The following is a 20,615-nucleotide window of genomic DNA, read 5'->3' as shown; positions in this document are numbered from 1 at the left end:
TTCTTGAATCTGATTGGACGAGAGACGTTCCATGAGAATTGATGTCTCAGAACATCAGCACTCTGACACGTCACTGTTTGTATCACTCCGCTTGTGTTCGTGGTATTCTAAACTAAAGTGTAAGAGCAGCACAGATGTGGAAAAGGGCAAGATGTGTCTTTTCATTTATCCTGTGACATTAAAGGAATATTCCGGGTTCAATACAAGTGAAGTTCAATCGACAGGATTTGTGGCATAATGTTGATTACCACAATAACGTATTTGGACTCGTCCCTCCTTTTCTTTAAATAAGTTACCGTGAGTCACTTACAATGGGGAGGACGTCCGCTCTGATGGATATTTTTACACAGAGAAAATAAGAACAGGAGACATTATAGTCCTTAAAACATAAATCAATATACAATCCTGGATCTCACCTGTTCACTGAGTCAGCACTGAGATTAGAGGGATCAAACATGGAGCTGTTACCCATGGACTCTTCTTGATATTCTAGAAGTTTGATTCTCTGGGCCAGTGTTTTATCAGCTTCTTCATAGTCGGTTTCATCATGTGATGTATCTCTCGCTCTCTTTCTCCCTCTGGTGATTCTGAGAAAAAGTGAAATAATTCTAAAGATTTATCTCCAATAATGCTAAAGATGCATCTCATGATCTCATCATTTAAGTTGAGCGGTTCACAGTTGTTACTCTTCAGAGATAAATCACAAGTCTTGAGCGGATCTTTAAGGACTGTTTCATTTCCCCTCCCAAATTATTCTTTAGCAAGAAAAACAACAACAAAAGGAATTCACAGACATTGAACTATTGTAAACTGAAGCTGTTACCAGCCAGACAGGAAATAACTCTCCACTGACCGCTGTCTGCATCCCTGCAGTCAATTCTGGATGAACTCCAAAGACTCTTTATCATTATCCTTACAATTATATAATCTCCATTACACTTTTAAACATTGCATTACTATCATATTGAAAAATATGTTTGCTCAATCTTTTCAATAAACACAAGAGTTGTGTTACACACCCAGGGGTAAAATTGGGATGGAACGGACTAGAAAAGCATTCCAGCACCTCCAATAAAAAAAAAAAAAGAAGAAAAAAAAGACAACACTCATCACTCACTCGAAAACACCTTTAAATGTTCTTTTAAGTTAATCACATGAGTATAATGCTTCAGTCTAATCTGTGTCAGAACCTGGCCTGCCATCTTCATCTAGAGTTTTAAGAGGGTTCACACGTGCTCAACCCCTCTCTGCTGCCCATTCTCTGCTACATCACTAATAAATATGCAACCAGTGCTCCACATGGGGAAAAATGTATGCTGTTACTCCCCCTCACAGTCGGACCGTCCTTTTATCATATTTATTATTTAATGCAAAGAAAACGAATCATAAATTATATTATCAACATAACTAAATGAGTCAAAGGTGGAGAAATTGAAATGAACGTCAGAATCTTAGTATCCTATAATGCTCTTTCACTTCAACGACAGCATGCACTTAAACATGCATGAAATGTAAAAGTTTGTCCATGTTATTATGATTTGAAAATGTTCCAGGCATCATTTGTGCATCAATGAAAGCAAATAAATCTGAGCTTTTGTTCACAGAATTTAAAAAATGTCAATGTTAATAAATGTACTTATTTAATTAGTTACTATGAAATAGTTCAGAATATGACTTTCTTCATTTTACATCATAACTTTTAAAAATCCACCATTTCTACAGTAGGCCAATAATCAAATAATCAAATGTGTTCATGTCTTTGTACAGACTTTCCATTGAAACACACAATGCTGTTTGGAAAATTATTAAAATTATTCTGGATAACATGATCATCAGGTTTTGTTCATGCAATCTCAGCTGCAGCGGTCATTAAAGCAGAAATACAAAGATATTCGATAATGTCATTGTATAACCAAATACTAATACATTCAGAAATAATGAACATTTTACTCAAATTGTTATACTTATAATTTGACATTAAAATATTTATATTAAATGATAAATGTATTTTCACAAGTGAATTCAGGCTCAACTCAATATCTATGTATAAAGTAATATCACACAAGGTTTTTTGTTTGGGTAGGTGGTGACAGTGTCTTCATATCATTTAGCTGAATAATATTTACTGTATAGTAGCATATACAGTTACTGTAAAGCAAGAGCAGGATGGGCTCCACTACTTAGGCAGGTTCCTCATGATTTCTCTCATCACTAACTAATAACTTATGGAGATTTTTCTTTGGCACAGTCACCTTTGGCTTGTCCACTGGGGGCTTAAAGGGTCATGAAACCTCAAACACATAATTGAAAACAATGATAGCAGACATTTTTACATTATTAGTGGTAAAGTGGTTATTTTTAAGTTTGAGCCATTTCATTATTTCGTTTAAAAATGAAAAGTTAACACAACGTCACATCTGGTCTTCGTGCGTTCCTGGGGATTCTGGGGGAGAGAATTCCTCCACAGAGCGTTCAGAACAGCTGAACCTGCTGCTCTCTGTATCCATTTCTCAAGTGAAACCCCCCCATGCACGGGTCCCACGTGATGCCAAGCGAAGGGCAGATGCGTGAGAGACAGCTCTGCGCACTTTGCAATTTTTTTTAACATTATTTTCATGATATAATCTGGTGAAATTCGATACACCCAGTTACACATGTGCTCAAAATCTCCAGGCTCTGGAGCTGACTTGGAGGATCTCGCTGTAATATAGGGCTGGACAATAATTCAATATAAATATATATCGCGATATTTTTTTTTCGATAACAGCGATATGATTTTTAAACACATTTTCGATATTTCAATATACATAACAGCATTTGTCACTGACTGGCGTTAGGCGCGCAGTTGTCAGAGAGAGCAGAACACAATAGGCTACTTTCGTGATGACGTACACCACAGACACGCAGCCAGTGCTCACTGCTCAGCAGTAGTAGGCTGATCTCCACCGCGGCAAGTTTTAACTACAAAATGAGCGCCCCTGACAGCAATTCAAATGTGACTGCTTTCTCCTCACTTGTGCTCGTTCCGACGAAATAGTTGATAAGAGAGGGAAGACAAATTCAGTAGTATGGAAGTGGTTCGGCTATCGGACATCAGATAAACTTCAGGTTTCAGCGTGCTGCAAAATGTGCCGGAGAGTGGTGCCGACTTAAAAATTAGCAAAATTTATATAATGAGCCAGTACATCATGAATCCAATATCCAACCCGTGTTTTTGTCTTATCCTGGATCACTACGGTACACTTATAATAAGCGTTTATATTCGGACTATTTTAAACTACTTCGGCTCGGCTCCGCTGCAGAGTAGCCCAGTTACAGTACCTGCGTGATTCGTCATAGACATAAACGGAGAGAAGTAGTTCCAGCAACAATGTTCTTCCAGCAAGATGCATGCAGAGCCAAAAGCTACTAACTGCAGCAGCTTTAATTGATTTTGTTTATGGTATGAGGATATATAACTAAAATCATTGTACTTAATTAGTACTTATTTGTAACTGTAGTACTTAGCCTGTAGTTTTGATTAGGTGATTTTATTCACCCTATTTAAGTGATTTTATAGGCTATTAATTTAATCTTTTCTCAAGACATGCATATTTGTATGGATACAGCAATTATTTCAATTAAATTCAAAGGTGTTTTACTGGCATTGGAACATAAGTTTACTTTGCCAAATCAGTTGTGAAGTTAAAACAAAAAAAAATATGCATGTAGAAGAATTTTGCAGTAAGAATAATATGAATAAACAACAAATTGTAGTTAAAATATAAATACAAATTATAAATATATATTGCAATTTGCAATTTTTCTCTTTATCTGTCTACAGAGAAAGTTAACCAAGACAAGCGGGTGGACAGACTCAGGCCACAAGCTCCCCGTCTGAGAGGGTTTTTAGTACAGGTGGCAACATTGGCACATGTAAAAGGGCATCTCTGAAGCCAGATAATGTAGACCAGCTTGTATTTCTTGCCAGAAACCTCTAGAGCCTGTTATAGGGTGTCATCAACACTCAATGTCCCCTCCCCCAGCAACATGTGTTTTTGTTGTTGCTCTCTCTTTTTCCTGCAGCTGAGCACTTTTCAAATTTTTTATCCTGGCTGAAGCACTTTGGTTTATAAGAACAAGTTTTGTTACAAGAAGTTTTGTGTAAATGATAATATAATCAGCCTATGTTATTGTTTAAATTTAAATATATTAATAAGGTCAGTCTGAGAGTCTTATGTTTATTTGACTTTTTGTTTGTATAAAGGTTAAATGGAAATAAAAGGTGAACGTTAATTTATTTATACCGTTTTTATTTCTAAAATATTATGTAGTTTTATAGGAGGTGGTTTCATAGACTTGACAAATTCATTTTTCAGAAGATTGTAGGTACAGACATCTGTTGTGGGCGTTCTTGGCAGTTTTTCTGAGGCTTTTTATATTGTTCATATCGATATCGGAATTATATCGTATCGACCGAAATTAAGAAATATATCGTGATATCAAATTTGGCCATATCGTCCAGCCCTACTGTAATACATCGATCGATTACGGCGATGGAAAAACAAAATCTCAAAGTTATTCACAAGAGTGGCAGAATCGATTATCTGGAGTCATCAGAAATGGAATTATCCGCTAATCCGCCTGTGATCAAGATAGACTTGGAATACATTTTGGAAAAACTGGAAGATTTGGAAACCGATGGAGTGCGTACTCCAGGTAGGGAATGAGGTTTTGCCCCAAGTGAAGAAGTTCAAGTACCTCGGGGTCTTGTTCACGAGTGATGGGACAATGGAGCGGGAGGTTGGCCGGAGAATCGGGGCGGCGGGGGCGGTATTGCACTCGCTCTATCGCACCGTTGTCACGAAAAGAGAGCTTAGCCAAAAGGCAAAGCTCTCGATCTACCGGTCAATCTTTGTTCCTACCCTCACCTATGGTCATGAAGGTTGGGTCATGACCGAAAGAACTAGGTCGCGAGTACAAGCGGCCGAAATGGGCTTCCTCAGAAGGGTGGCGGGCTTCTCCCTTAGAGATAGGGTGAGGAGCTCAGTCATCCGTGAGGAGCTCGGAGTAGAGCCGCTGCTCCTTTGTGTCGAAAGGAGTCAGTTGAGGTGGTTTGGGCATCTGGTAAGGATGCCCCCTGGCCGCCTCCCTAGGGAGGTGTTTCAGGCACGTCCAGCTGGGAGGAGGCCTCGGGGAAGACCCAGGACTAGGTGGAGAGATTACATCTCCACACTGGCCTGGGAACGCCTCGGGGTCCCCCAGTCAGAGCTGGTTAATATGGCTCGGGATAAGGAAGTTTGGGGCCCCCTGCTGGAGCAGCTGCCCCCGTGACCCGACTTTGGATAAGCGGTTGAAGATGTTGGATTGTTGGAATTAATGAGCATGAGGAAGGCAGAGATACTGTATGGTCAAATTTCTGGATGAGCTCTTCCCGAGTCTGCTTGACATAACAGGCCATAAGCTGGAAATCGAGCGAGCTTACGGAGTCCCGGCTCGCAGAGCGGCTGAGGGAGACAGACTACGATCAATCCTGGCCAAATTTCTGAGATCATCCGATAAATATATTGTGTTGCGCGAGGCGAGGAGCAAAGGAAAGCTTTCTTGGAAGAATCACAATATTTTCTTGTGACACGTGATCAGTTCAAGGAATGGAAGAAACTCTTGCATCAACGAGAATAACCAAACTGAGAATAAACACCAAGGACGGCAGCAAAGTATTTACGTGTCCCAATTAGGCAATGTCTTTTATAGAAACAATGGGTGAGTAACCATTGGGTGTTTCTCTTGAGAGTGGATCATGTGTTGGCTCTGCCGAGTGGCTGGAGCCCGTTTTGTTTTGTGGATTAACACTTTTGCATTGATGGAAGATCACTTTTACAATGAAGTTCCCGGCAAGATTAAGAATAGACACTATGGATGACTGCAAAATATCTACATGCCCACACAAAGGACATCTTTTATAAAGTTGACGGACTGTGTAAGTCATGATATATACTTTTATGCGGCCTCCAAGTGAATTGACTCTTGACCATCCAAGGAAAAACCAAGGATTATTGTTGCATTAATGTTGAAATTATGTCTTCATAATTTTGTTTTTGGCACACAATTTATTTTTTCTATTATATCAAAATGTCAAATGTTAATACGAGTGTACTATCTCTCTTCACGTGGAATGTGAATGGTTTGGGGCATCCTATAAAAAGAAGGAAGTTTATTTCTTTTCTTAAGTGTAAGAAATATGATATAGCGTTTCTTCAAGAAATGCATCTTTCCCCACAGGAAGCTGAAAAATTTGGGAAGATATGGGGTGGACATGTTTTCTTTAATGGTGGCTCAATTAAAAGCAGGGGAGTCATTATATTGGTAAATAAACAGCTAAAATGTAAAGGTCTCAAACAGATTCAAGATAAAATAGGGAGAGTAATTATTGTTTTAGCAGAAATTCAGGGGCAAAGGTTGATTTTGGCTAATATTTACACACCTAATGCTGAAGATCAAGACTATTTTATAGATCTTGAAGGGATGTTGCAAGCCGCTGGCACCCCTCATGATATAATATTGGGAGGAGACTTTAATCAGAGTGGTGGTGGTGTAGTGGTCTAAAGCACTAATCAGAAGTAATCAGAAGGACGCAGGTTCGAGCCCCACAGTCACCACCATTGTGTCCTTGAGCAAGGCACTTAACTCGAGGTTGCTCTGGGGGGATTGTCCCTGTAATAATTGCACTGTAAGTCACTTTGGATAAAAGCGTCTGCCAAATGCATAAATGTAAATGTAATCTACTGATGGACTCAGTCCTTGATCAAAGTGAAGCAAATGTGTGCAAGCCCCCTAAAGCATCATTGACACTTCACAGGATGTGTAAAAATCATGGTCTTACAGATATTTGGAGACTTTTAAACCCATCTGGTTGGGACTATACATCCAGTATAATCCATCATTCCATAAGATTTATTCTAGAATATATATTTTTTTTAATATCCAAATCCCTCATTTCATCTGTTGTTGACTGCTCAATTGGAAACATCTTAGTCTCAGATCACGCACTAGTGAGTTTAGAGGTGTTGCCACATACAGAGAAAAATAAGTCATATAGTTGGTGCCTTAATGTATCCCTTTTGCAAAATCCTGATTTCCAAAAAATTTTAAAGACTGAAATCAATGTTTAATTGGAGACCAACTGGTCCTCAGTATCCTCTGTGGGCGTGGCTTGGGAGGCACTTAAGGCGGTTCTTAGGGGTCGGATCATATGGTATATTTTTCATAAAAAAATCCAAAGCACGAGAACTTGTGGAGTTGAAAGGCAACATTAAAAGTGCAGAGGCAGAGCTGAAGCACCATATGTTGTCTGATAGCCTCACAGAATTGACCCGATTTTTGTCGAGGAAAGTGGAGTTTTGGTTATTCAGGGTAAGACAGTCATATATTCAATCGGGGGACAAAGCAGGGGAAGCTTTTTGCTAGATATATAAAGCAGAGAGTCTCTTTCTACCATTCCCTCAGTGAAATCTGTTGGTGGGAACATTTTTACCTTGGCCAATGATATTAATAATAACTTTAAAGAGTTCTATCTTTATCTTTATAGTTCCATGTCTTCATCTACTGATGAAAATATTAGAAACTTTGTAGAACCATTAGATCTTCCTAAACTGACAATATCATGTGGTCAGTAATGAATTATCAGGTTGCTGCCATCTCACTTGACGCCAATAAGGCGTTTGATATGGTAGAATGGGATTATCTTTTTAAGATTTTGGAAATGTTCGGGAGTACATTTATTGGTTGGATTAAGTTACTTTATAGACACCCTGTAGCAGTGGTACAAACACATTGATTAATTTCAGATTATTTTACTCTGGATAGGGGAACCCGGCAGGGTTGCCCTCTTTCCCCATTATTGTTTTGTCTTCCCCAAGAACCATTAGCAGCTGCGATAAGAAAGGAGGATGATGTTTCAGGGGCAATGGCGGGAGGTGTGGCGCATAAGCTTCTGCTTTACGCAAATTATATTTTATTACTTGTCTCTAAACCTACTAGATCTATGCCTTGCCTCCACAGAATTTTTCATTCCTTATCCAAGTTCTCAGGATAGAGTCAATTGGTCTAAATCCGAAGCTTTGGCTTTGACAGCTTACTGTCCAGTACTGGCCTTATAGCCAGGCACCCTCCAGTGTTCCAAACTGGGCATTGAGTATTTGGGTATTTTATTCCTGGTCTGACCTAGTTAGAGTTAACTTTGACCCTTTAATAAATAGGTTTTTAGCAACGTTGACAGATGGGCTTCATTACATTTATCTATCATTGGAAAGGTTAATGTTATTAAAATGAATTGCATTCCAAAATTTAGCTACCTGTGACAAGCATTTCTATCAAACTATCTGGAGAGTCACACCCCGTTATCTCGCATTTACAGTCGGTGTGGACAAAAGTGTCCAGAGTGTTTAATTCTGACGTTTATTTAAAAGTGTTTCATTCTGACGTTTATTGTCCCTCAAAAATATGGCTGAACAACATATTATGTTTTAATAAGTCCCCTTTCTGCTGGTCAGAGTGGATTGTGAGGGAGTTACTACACTTGTGACCTATGTAAGAGTGGAGTGTTGAGATCCTTTAAAAATTGGTTCAACATGTTGGGATTACCTGATCTCAGTTCTATATATATATATATATACAGCAGCGCAATCTGCTCTGTACTGTTTTTGGGAGTAGTTTAGACCACATAAAGCGGCAGATACTCTGGTGATTACTGCTTTTGGAAAAGGTCATGAGGCATCAGTGTATTACTCCCTGTTAATTCAGAGTCTGGGGGACGGAGCTTTAACTTCTATTAAGAGATTATGGGAGAAAGATTAAAACTTGAAATTGTAGGAGGGTGTGTGGGCTAGGATTCTGAAAAACATCAAGTCAGTATCTAGAGATGCAAGGGAGCACCTTATGTAATTCAAGATTTTACATTGAGTCTATCGGACCCCCTCTAGATTTTATAGGCTTGGTCTTAAAGACACACCCATCTGCTGGCTATGTCAATCAGAAGATAGTCACAACCCATGCCTTTTGGGGATGTGTTAAGATACAAGAATTTTGGTTGAAGATGCAGTTTTATGTATGAGGAATTGGGCTCTCAAATTTTATTTTGCCCCAGAACCTGTATTTTAGGTGATTGGGTGGTCTGGGTCCTAACTAGCATTTAGCACATAACTAGCACAGATAATTTTATGGGGTAGGAAGACAGCTGTAGTGCCCTCATTTCAATTTTTTTTTATGTTTTCAACACTGGATATGGTCTCACCTGATCACTCCATCACTGAGATCAGGAGGATAAAGCATAGAGTTGTTACTCTTCATAGACACACAGCTGAATTCTGGAGGTACAAATGTGTTTCTCTGCCTGCGGGTGATACATATAAAAGACAGAATAATTCAGATGATGTGTGTTTAGTCCTGTCAGCTGTTAATATTAATATACTTGTCTTATTGTCTTCATCACTGGATATGGTCTCACCTGATCACTCCATCACTGAGATCAGGAGGATAAAGCATGGAGTTGTTACTCTTCATAGACACACAGCTGAATTCTGGAGTTTCAAATGTGTTTCTCTGCCTGCGGGTGATACATATAAAAGACAGAATAATTCAGATGATGTGTGTTTAGTCCTGTCAGCTGTTTATATTAATATAATTGTCTTATTGTCTTCATCACTGGATATGATCTCACCTGATCACTCCATCACTGAGATCAGGAGGATAAAGCATGGAGTTGTTACTCTTCATAGACACACAGCTGAATTCTGGAGGTTCAAATGTGTTTCTCTGCCTGCGGGTGATACATATAAAAGACAGAATAATTCAGATGATGTGTGTTTAGTCCTGTCAGCTGTTTATATTAATATAACTGTCTTATTGTCTTCAACACTGGATATGATCTCACCTGATCACTCCATCACTGAGATCAGGAGGATAAAGCATGGAGTTGTTACTCTTCATAGACACACAGCTGAATTCTGGAGGTTCAAATGTGTTTCTCTGCCTGCGTGGTGATACATATAAAAGACAGAATAATTCAGATGATGTGTGTTTAGTCCTGTCAGCTGTTTATATTAATATAATTGTCTTATTGTCTTCATCACTGGATATGATCTCACCTGATCACTCCATCACTGAGATCAGGAGGATAAAGCATGGAGATGTTACTCTTCATAGACACACAGCTGAATTCTGGAGGTTCAAATGTGTTTCTCTGTCTGCGGGTGATACATATAAAAGACAGAATAATTCAGATGATGTGTGTTTAGTCCTGTCAGCTGTTTATATTAATATAATTGTCTTATTGTCTTCATCACTGGATATGATCTCACCTGATCACTCCATCACTGAGATCAGGAGGATAAAGCATGGAGTTGTTACTCTTCATAGACACACAGCTGAATTCTGGAGGTTCAAATGTGTTTCTCTGTCTGCGGGTGATACATATAAAAGAAAGAATAATTCAGATGATATGTGTTTAGTCCTGTCAGCTGTTAATATTAATATACTTGTCTTATTGTCTTCATCACTGGATATGATCTCACCTGATCACTCCATCACTGAGATCAGGAGGATAAAGCATGGAGTTGTTACTCTTCATAGACACACAGCTGAATTCTGGAGGTTCAAATGTGTTTCTCTGTCTGCGGGTGATACATATAAAAGACAGAATAATTCAGATGATATGTGTTTAGTCCTGTCAGCTGTTTATATTAATATAATTGTCTTATTGTCTTCATCACTGGATATGGTCTCACCTGATCACTCCATCACTGAGATCAGGAGGATAAAGCATAGAGTTGTTACTCTTCATAGACACACAGCTGGATTCTGGAGATGCTGCTCTCTGATGGTGAACAGCTCCATCCTCTCTCTCCTCATAGAGACTCATTTTAGAAGCAGCTCTCTCCAAAATATCCCATAATAATCTTCAGACCTGCATTTGAAGAACACAAACAGAAAAACATCAAGATACTGAACTGAAACTTTCACTACACTGATAAAAGACACTAAACAGAAAGAACAACACTCAGAGCCGCTTCACTATCATACTTTACTCTCTAAATCAGCATTAAAAGATCAAAAATAACTACCAGACTTCTGCTTTACCTCATTTTCAGAACAGCAGAATGTAAATAATTGTGGGCGGATCAAATCCACTAGTGTGAATAACAGCTCAAACAGCCTCAAATACAGGTTTCTCAACTACATGAAGAACAAGCAGAGAGGTGTACTTCTGATTATCCTCTTTATTAAAGTTTATATTTATTTATTTAATGAGAAAAGAAAAACATCTCAGGTCACACCATTGAGGATATTTTAACACCAAAGAGAGTCTCTACAACAGACACTTTTACATTTACATTTATGCATTTGGCAGATGCTTTTATCCAAAGCAATTTAATGTGCCCTTATTACAGGGACAATCTCCCTGAAGCAATCTGGAGTTAAGTGTCTTGCTCAAGGACACAATGGTGGTGGTTGTGGGGGTTGAACCAGCGTCCTTCTGATCAAAATCAAAATACAAGAAACATTTTAAAATAGGGGTCTCCTGTAAGAAATGTTGGGAATCACTGTCTTAGATCACCTAAGGGGGTCATCTGATTACATAATGATTTATCTCCTGTCCGATCGTGTAAGTAAAGACGTCGAGCAGTTTTGGGCCTGTTCAACACTTCCGGTTTATTATAATCTAGTTCTTGTTTATGGAGTTCATTTGATCTGACTGTCGTGAAAATCTATTAAACACAAAGACGAATGGATATCTCTCAGAAATATGCGACTACTGAAAATACTCTACAAATATAAAAGTTTGTGCGGCTTAAAATATCGACGTGTAGTGTTCGATCTTAAAATGACGCACTAAGAAAAACTGAGTGTGATATAAACTATCAATACTTTATCTGATCACTAATATCCAAACATCCAACAAGAGTCTATTGCTAAATAGGCTTCATTATTATTATTATTATTGTTAACTTACCGTGAGATGTAAAATATCTTTGAGCCTCGTGATAATGTCCGAACAGTCAGCCGGTGAGTTGAAGACTTTTGGTTTCGTTTTACTGGTGGAGTCAACAACAGTGTACTGCGCATGCTCGTGTCTGAGTGACACATGAGTCCTCATGCAGCTGCACTCCAGTGGAATACATAACAAATTAAAGGCCGAGGTTGAATCTCACTACAGATGCGAATTAAAACATGTTTGTAAACTCTGAACATTACCGAAGTCTCTCTAGCAAGTCAGTCCACTGTCGGTCATTTCTGTAATTCTCTCGGGAGGTTATTTACAGTCATGTCAGTGCAGCTACTATCTACTTGAATGGAGAAAGACCAAAATCTCACAAACGGTTGGTCAAGATTACGATCAAAGAACATATTTCATATCAGAAATAAAATCTATTAATATTGGAATCATAAATTGTGATTCTTTACCTCATATTACGCTAAAAAAAACAAAAACGTTCCTCCGACTTGTATAGCTAATGCGCATGCGTGTTCTACAGGCGATTGACAGGCGGTGTCTGTATCTAAAAGATGATTGGCTCTTTTACCTGTAAGGCGGGACTTAGCTTCATATTTCTGCCTTTAAACCCTCCAGATATCTGTCACGAGAGGGAACTACAACATTATTTAACAACCATGCGTTTATTGAACATACTGCATGAGCTACACATTTAAGTGCCTTCTCAATTCCCCTTTCTGCCTCATATCCCCTGGGTGGAGTCCCCGCCAATACAGGTACAATTTCATTGGCCAACATAATAAGGCTGGTTCCACACAATATCAACATCCATTGTAAGTGTCTCACTGTAACCTTGATTATGTTTTTAGTTTTTTTTAAGAAAAGGAGGGACGACTCAAAAGTATTTTTTGTGGTAATCAACATTATGCCACAAATGCTGTTGATTGAGCTTAGCTTGTATATTTGGCAGAATGAGCCTCAGTTACTATTCACTTTTATTGCATCTTTTCTCAATACAGTGAAAGTGAATGGTGACTGAGGCAAAACTGTGACAGTTCTTTGTGTTACACAGAATAAAGTATGTAGTCAGCTGCACTCCAGTGGATTACATTAGTGATGGGAAGTCCGATTCATTTTCATGAACCGGTTCTTTCGGATAGTTCGAATCCATGAACCGGTTCAAAAACCTATTCAGCTGTTATTTTACATCATCATGTAATGACGTCTCTAGCACGCAATTCTAACATCCCGGAGTCATAGTTTTCACACTCAAACATTAAGATGATATTTTGAGCACGAAAAAATTTTCTGCACGTGCAAGATGATATTTTGATATTTGGTGGTCATTGCTTGTGCGGGACGTTTGCCATTTTGTTGCTGCTTGCCCTATTTGTGCGACCAATAAAACTTCCTGCAACCTCCACCAACCTGAGTATCTGGACAAACTGACCGCTACAATAACAAGCATCTGCAAAGCTGTCATTGCTGCACGTGGAGGACTTTTTCATGAGAACTCTTTGAAGTAGTTTAAGAAGTTCTGAAACTTCTTTTCAAATTGTAATAGATATTTTTCACATTATTAATGTCCTGACTATACGTTGTGATCAGCTGATTGTCACTTTGGTGAATAAAAGTACCAATTTCTTTCCATATGAGCAAAATCTGTATATTATTCCAAACGTTTGACTGCCAGTGTAAGCTAGGCCCCAAATTCATCGGACCGTTTCCCATCACCGAGGTCATTAGTCCTGTGGCAGTCCGTCTAAAATTACCACTTCACCTTCATCGCGCTTCATCGCGATTCTTCAGGGCTTCGTTTGCACCTCACTCTCTTCAACGGACTCTCATCCGAGTGCTCCTGACTTCCACACGCACACACTCTCCTCGAGCCCGGAGCGGCTTTGCATCCCCGCTGCCTCAGCTGGTGCGCCTAGACTTGACTGCTTAAATTATAGTTAATAAAGTTGAACTTGAAGCATTTGGCAGACATTTTTATCCAAAGCAACTTTCAGTGAAGAAATACATTTTATCTTTACTTGAACACGTGACATTGGCATTGATAGCACCATGCTCAGCAGATGATCCACACGACAGGAACACTTTCAGAATTATTACTTAATTCTGAGATCAGTAATACTGACGAATCTCCAAATAAGAGTAAATTACTGTATATGGATCAGTTGAATCTGTAACATGAAGAAGATCAGGATGAAGCACTTTTACACTTGATAAGATCAAAAATGTCACAGTCCACACACAGCAAAAAAAAAAAAAAAAAAAAATTATTTTTGTCTTGTTTTCCTGTAACATTATCTAAACATTCTTAAAACATGATTTATTTACTTGACAAGCAAAATGGCATAAGATAATAACTCTTGATTTAAGAGAAATCTGACAAAATTGAGTGAACTTTAGACTTAAAACAAGAAAAACAATCTGCCAATGGGGCAAGAAAAATAAACTTGTTTTCTCTTTGAATTCAGTTTATTTTCTGACCCCATTAGCAAACAGTTTTTTTATTGTTTTAAGCATAAATTTCTCTCAAAACAAGATTTAAAATCTCATGCCAGTTTATTTTCAAGCAAATAAATCACATTTTAAGAATGTTTAGATATTTCTTCCTAGAAAACAAGACAAAAATACTTTTCTTGACAATATTTGATTAGCAGCAAAGGGGATGCAAAGAGTCAAAAGTTGAAGATTTTTTTCCAAAACATGATTGTTATTGATTCAGCAAAAATGTCAATAATTGTTTCTTCAGAGAAAGGACACAATGGTGGTGGCCGTGGGGTTCGAACCAGCGACCATCTGATTAACAGCCCTGTGTTTTAAATACAAATTGCACTTTAAACGAATGAAAAAGCAATACAAATAACAACGTGATAAAAAATCTTATATATAACCCCCTCCCCAAATCCAAACATTTACCATTTATTTTTTTAGTTGTTTACCATGAATTCAGATATCAAACACTACTTTTAAACAATAAAGTTGAGATAATGCAGACGGTTGTATTTAACAGAAGCATATACCATCGATGAACAACCTCAGAGCTCATGATAGGTCTGTCTTTAAAGGTTTATAAATTATCATTGAAAAATAAATGAGTCTATGGGATAAATGAATGAGATTTTTACTATTGATGTCAATTGTAGGCAGGATAATTTGCCCTGAGTGCTCTTTAGGAATTTACTTTTTGAGTGCTCTTTAGGAATTTACTTTATTAACTTTACATGAGGATATTTTTCACATTATTTTAACATTAATTATACACTGTCATACCTCAAACATGAATTCTGAAGCAGCTGTGAGGCCTCTGTCTCTTCATGGAGTCCGTCAGGTGAATTCTGATGCATTATGGGTACTGTAGTTTCTGTCAAGACTGGTTATTGTACTGTCAGCGGTTCTTCATGTCTGGGATCGGGGCGGATTGGATCTTCCTCATGCTGCTGGAACTCGCCATGACACTGATCAGCTTTATCATGGATATCTTCATCTTCCTCTTCATTGACGATAGTGTGTCTGTGTGTGTATGTTGTCAATCTTTCAGGACACGCCCCCCTCCTTGTTATTTCTGAGCACCTCAGAACTTTACAACACACAGTTGAGGGGGTTCATTTAATTGTTCTTCGTTTTGTTCGCTCTGTTCCGCTTTATTTGAGTGTATGCCTAAAACACCTGTTGCGTTTCTCTCTTGAACGAAAGTCTTTTTTATATATAATTATTATTATTACAAGAAAATAATAATGTTGTTGTACTGATGTTATACCCGCTCCCCCTTTCTTGTTATTAGTTTGATCCAAGCGCCCCGTAGTGACGCATCACCGTAAGAGCGGGAATTTAACATTTTTAAATGATAACGGTTGTTTTCTGAGGGGGCGATAATTGTACACAGTCTGCAGATCCCTTTACAGACTTATGTTGTATATCATGTGAGTTAATCAGAGAGAATGTGCGTTCATAAACCTGTTAACTAAAGTTCATTTCAAGTGTTTTAATCAACATTGCGAGAGGTATAAAGAGTTGAATGTTTCAAAACGAAAAATGTACTTATGTTTGCATATAAAACGTGCAGCAGAGTTAAATAAACAGTTTACACAAAAAAGCACAATTCATTTACTCACCCTCAGATCGTTCCAAACCCCATACTTACTTTCTTCAGTTGAAAACAAAGGTGATTTTTGTGAAGAATATCCAGGCCACTTTTCCAAGTCACTAAACGACTAATGAAACACCATAATTATCATAAAAGTAGTTTAGTTCATACGAATCGTCCGTTACAAGTCTTAAGAAATCCATTTAACAGATTTGTGTGAGGAACAAACCGAGAAATAAGTCGTTAGTTCGTGACAGAGAACGAGCGTTGACCGAGTCCGATTAGTGAATCTTCTGAGTCGAATCTTTTCAATGAATCGGTTGATCCGGTTCGCAAGTTCAAATTGATCCGGTCGCAACGGATAAAGCTGAAGTTAGTGACGTTTTCGATGTTAAAGTATTTTCTATCCCAGAAATAACCATAAGAAATCTATTTATATTTAGAATTTGTCGGAAAATGTAAATTATGTGACTATAAAATTGCTCTGTTTATTTGAGTGTAACACAGCAACACTGAATTTGGGGTGGGAACAAACAAGTTTATATTAGCCTACTGTCATTTTTATTTTGTATGAAGTATTTGCTCACGGATAATTACAGAGTAAATTTGTATGAATAAATCATATAAAAAAACAGGCCTTTATATATATTCTTTTGAAACAGTATTTTAATGTTTACAGATTAGGTGTTGTGCCGAATCCCTGCCAGAATCTGAGTGCCCCTCGCCCCTCGCGTTACAGCGGTGCAGCGAGTTTAAAACACTTCCGTCTAAAAAGCGTTTATAATCAATCTTTTTCACACAATTAACCAAAAGGCAACGTAGTAATTTATTATTTAAATGCATGAAAGTGTGAATTAAAAAACATTATGTAAATTAATTTTGATGAAGTAACAACGAAAGCTGAAACTAGAGGCTTCGACAGTGCAAGCATTACACCATATGTTGCTAGCGTTGCAGTTGTGAATAATATGTTTGTGTAATGTGCATTGATATATGTTTATTATGTCAAATGTGTACATTATGCAAAAAAGTGTAATATGTATATGATGTGTAAGAGGACTGCACAAGGGAACAAGCATTCAAGGAATGTCACTCCTTTCACAGATAAAACAACATAGAATTGAACTGCATTGACATGCTATTCATGTAGGTTATGGTGTTATTCAAGTAATTTTATATGTAATATTGACTATATGAACTCTTATCATTGGACCTATATATGAACATCATACAAATGTATATTGATTAATCTGTATCATTATGGTTTACACCATAATAAACATACTAAAGTACATTGATGAAATGTGTGTATATACAACAAGACCGTAAATAAGAGAATAAGTAATATATTGTTAAATAGTAAGGCACACAGACAAATCTGACAATTGAAGTGAATATATGAGGGTAAGTTTAATAAGTGAGCCATTATGTTTGTGGATAGCATACTCACATTTTCACCAAAGGGGAGATCCCAAAATTGCTAAAGGATTTAAAGATTTTTCTTTGTAATATATTTAAACGTTTATTCCCACAGTGCAAGTATTTATTTGCTCAAGTACTGCAACAAGCTAATTTCTGCTAATTTTATGTATAAAGATGAATCTGATCTGTAATAATATCCTTTGGCTATAGCATATCAATTGTCATATCCGTTATCCATAACAACATGGGATTACCTGTGGGCAATCTCATCTGAACACCTGATAAAATTATATTGCACTCCCTCAACTCAGCATTTTGAGGTCACATCACATTTATGCTGGTGACATATCTTCCTATGAATGCTGTGTCCACAAAAGCAGTTAGACTGTAGCTTTTTAATAAAATGGGTTTAACAGGGGGGATTATAATTTTGGCAATGTTATATTACACCTGCCAAAATTGTATTGCCCTCCCAATCTCAGGATTAAAAGTTCACAGAGACATCACATTTACACTGGGGACATATCTTCCTATGGAGTCTGTGTCCACAAAACCATTTGACTGTAGTTTTAATAAAATGGGTTGATCCGGTTCGCAAGTTCAAATTGATCCGGTCGCAACGGATAAAGCTGAAGTTAGTGACGTTTTCGATGTTAAAGTATTTTCTATCCCAGAAATAACCATAAGAAATCTATTTATATTTATATTTCTTAGAAAACTGTCAACATTCTGTGACGTTATAAAATTGCTCTGTTTATTTGTAGTGTAACACAGCAACATTGAGTTTGGGGTGGGAACAAACATGTTTATAGTAAATACACCTTTTAATTTTCTACCTTTTGTGTGTTCTCTCTCTCAACAGCACACAGGTGGATCTACCTTGTGTCGGGCAGTAATGCGTTCCTGCAGTATTTGGTGTGGGTCATTTATTCTGTCATTCTCATGTGTTTCAACGCAGGATTCACAAACACACGCTCATTACACACATACATTACACTACACACATACATTACACACACTCTCTCTCACACACACACACACACACACACACACTCACATTCACTCACACACAGACACACACTCATATAAACACCCTCACACACTACACACATACACAAACACACACAAAACATGCACACTACACACACTACACTCACACACCCTATATGCACACACACTCACACACACACACACACACACCCTATATGCACACACACACACGACATACACACTACACACACACGTACTCACACACTACATGCACACTTCACACACTCACACACACACACTCACACACACTACACGCACCCTACATGCACACACACACACACACACACTCACACACACTACACGCACCCTACATGCACACACACACACACACACACTCACACACACACACTCACACACACTACACGCACTCTACATGCACACACACACACACACACTCACACACACACACTCACACACACTACACGCACCCTACATGCACACACCCTACACACACACACTACATGCACACTACACGTACACACACTACATGCACCCTACGTGAACACACTGCACACACACACACACTACATGCACACTATATGCACACTACACACACATACACACACACTCACACACTACATGCACACTTCACACACACTACATGCACACTCACACACACTACACGCACCCTACATGCACACACACACACACACTACATGCACACTTCACACACACACACATACACGCACCCTACATGCACACACACACTCACACACACAATACATGCACAGTACACACACACACGTACACACACACACACAGTGTATTCATTGGACTATATAATGAGCTAATGCTAAGAAAATGTTTAATCAATTGTGATTTCCTCAGCAAAAGCATTCTGGTTTCAGTTTCAGTACTGGTCAGTCTGTATTTCATGATGTCACAATGACCTTTGACCCAGCAGCCGGACACAGGTTAATGCTCTGGTTAACATGTCAGGGGTCACATTTCAACAGTGTGACGTTCTCAACCTGATTGGAAATATCCAGGCCAGAAACTGCGTTTACTGAACGATGATCCGGAGATGTTTGTGTTTACTCAAGTACAGTGTTGGGTGTAATCTGATTACAAAGTAAATACTTACTGTAATCGAATTACTTAAGTACAAATAGTAGTGTAATGCATTACAATTTAAATAATTGTAATCAGATTGCATTTACTGACTTATAAATGAAGTTAATTACTTTTACAAACACTATTTGTGTTAAATATATTAGAATACATTTAAACATTCATGTGTACGTTCTTAATGACAAGATTATTCTTGTTTATCACTAACTTTACTCTTACTAAACGTTTAAGTGATGCAGTTAATAAACTAACACATTACCCGCTAGTTCTTCTAAAGTGACGTCAGTTTCTGTTATAACAATTATTAAGCACCCGTGACCTGCGGGTTATTAGGCTGAATGCTGACACTTCTTTTACCCATAAAGTGTGCGGATGAAAAGAACTTGAGCGCACACACACGCACACACACACACACACACACACACGTACAGTACATACAGAACCGTTATACTCACACAAGAGCTTGCTGACACAGTCACTGAAGTGTGTGAGACAGTTCATTATTCAGATTTATGATCGCAAAGATTCATTACGAACACAACACGCTTGTTTTGAGGCCAGATTTACAGGTTAATCCAGGAGTTTCATTTTAAGACTTTGCAAACACTACAGTATGATTTGTTCATGAAGACATGCATTTTGTGAAAAGTAATTAAATCAAAATGCAAAAGTCCTTGATTGAGCCATTTCTGTCTTTCTGTGCCAGCTCACCCATTTTCAGCATTTATTTTAGATTGTGCAGGTGTTGGTTTTTTTATTTACTTTATTGTGCTCATGTTTTAATGGCCTGTGGAGGTTAGTAACCAATTTCACCACAAGAAGGAGACATTTACCACTTCTAACTGTAGAGCTCTGTCTCTTCTTGCAGTACAATGATTGCATTTTCTGTTATATATTATTTTATTTTTCATTGTTATTTCTCAGCAACACTCATCTGTGATATTTTCTTTAAAAAAACATTTAAATGTAATTTCACTAGTCTGTTATGGAGAGCCAAATAGGTCA

The 20,615-nt window shown here is 38.0% G+C and overlaps 1 protein-coding gene across 50 annotated transcripts in view; it reads right to left on the bottom strand.

Annotated features, from left to right (window-relative positions):
• Window positions 1-12,080, bottom strand: part of LOC127632132 (protein NLRC5-like) — a 377,053-nt gene extending 364,973 nt beyond the window's left edge. For 29 of the 50 annotated variants that reach the window (XM_052110651.1, XM_052110666.1, XM_052110667.1 and 26 more), the window contains exons 1-10: window positions 11,990-12,080; window positions 10,764-10,942; window positions 10,551-10,649; window positions 10,338-10,436; window positions 10,125-10,223; window positions 9,911-10,009; window positions 9,698-9,796; window positions 9,485-9,583; window positions 9,272-9,370; window positions 417-587 (exon numbers count right to left, since the gene is read on the bottom strand). In XM_052110651.1, the coding sequence (XP_051966611.1) occupies window positions 417-587; window positions 9,272-9,370; window positions 9,485-9,583; window positions 9,698-9,796; window positions 9,911-10,009; window positions 10,125-10,223; window positions 10,338-10,436; window positions 10,551-10,649; window positions 10,764-10,897 (998 nt within the window). In that variant the 5' untranslated portion in view covers window positions 10,898-10,942; window positions 11,990-12,080. The remainder of the gene's footprint in view (window positions 1-416; window positions 588-9,271; window positions 9,371-9,484; window positions 9,584-9,697; window positions 9,797-9,910; window positions 10,010-10,124; window positions 10,224-10,337; window positions 10,437-10,550; window positions 10,650-10,763; window positions 10,943-11,989) is intronic. The other 21 variants (XM_052110655.1, XM_052110657.1, XM_052110656.1 and 18 more) reach the window with 21 other exon arrangements.
• Window positions 12,081-20,615: the final 8,535 nt, after the last annotated feature.

Source organism: Xyrauchen texanus, chromosome 38 (assembly GCF_025860055.1).
Source record: "Xyrauchen texanus isolate HMW12.3.18 chromosome 38, RBS_HiC_50CHRs, whole genome shotgun sequence".
Lineage (NCBI taxonomy): Eukaryota > Metazoa > Chordata > Actinopteri > Cypriniformes > Catostomidae > Xyrauchen > Xyrauchen texanus.
This window is presented reverse-complemented; position numbering and strand designations above follow the sequence as displayed.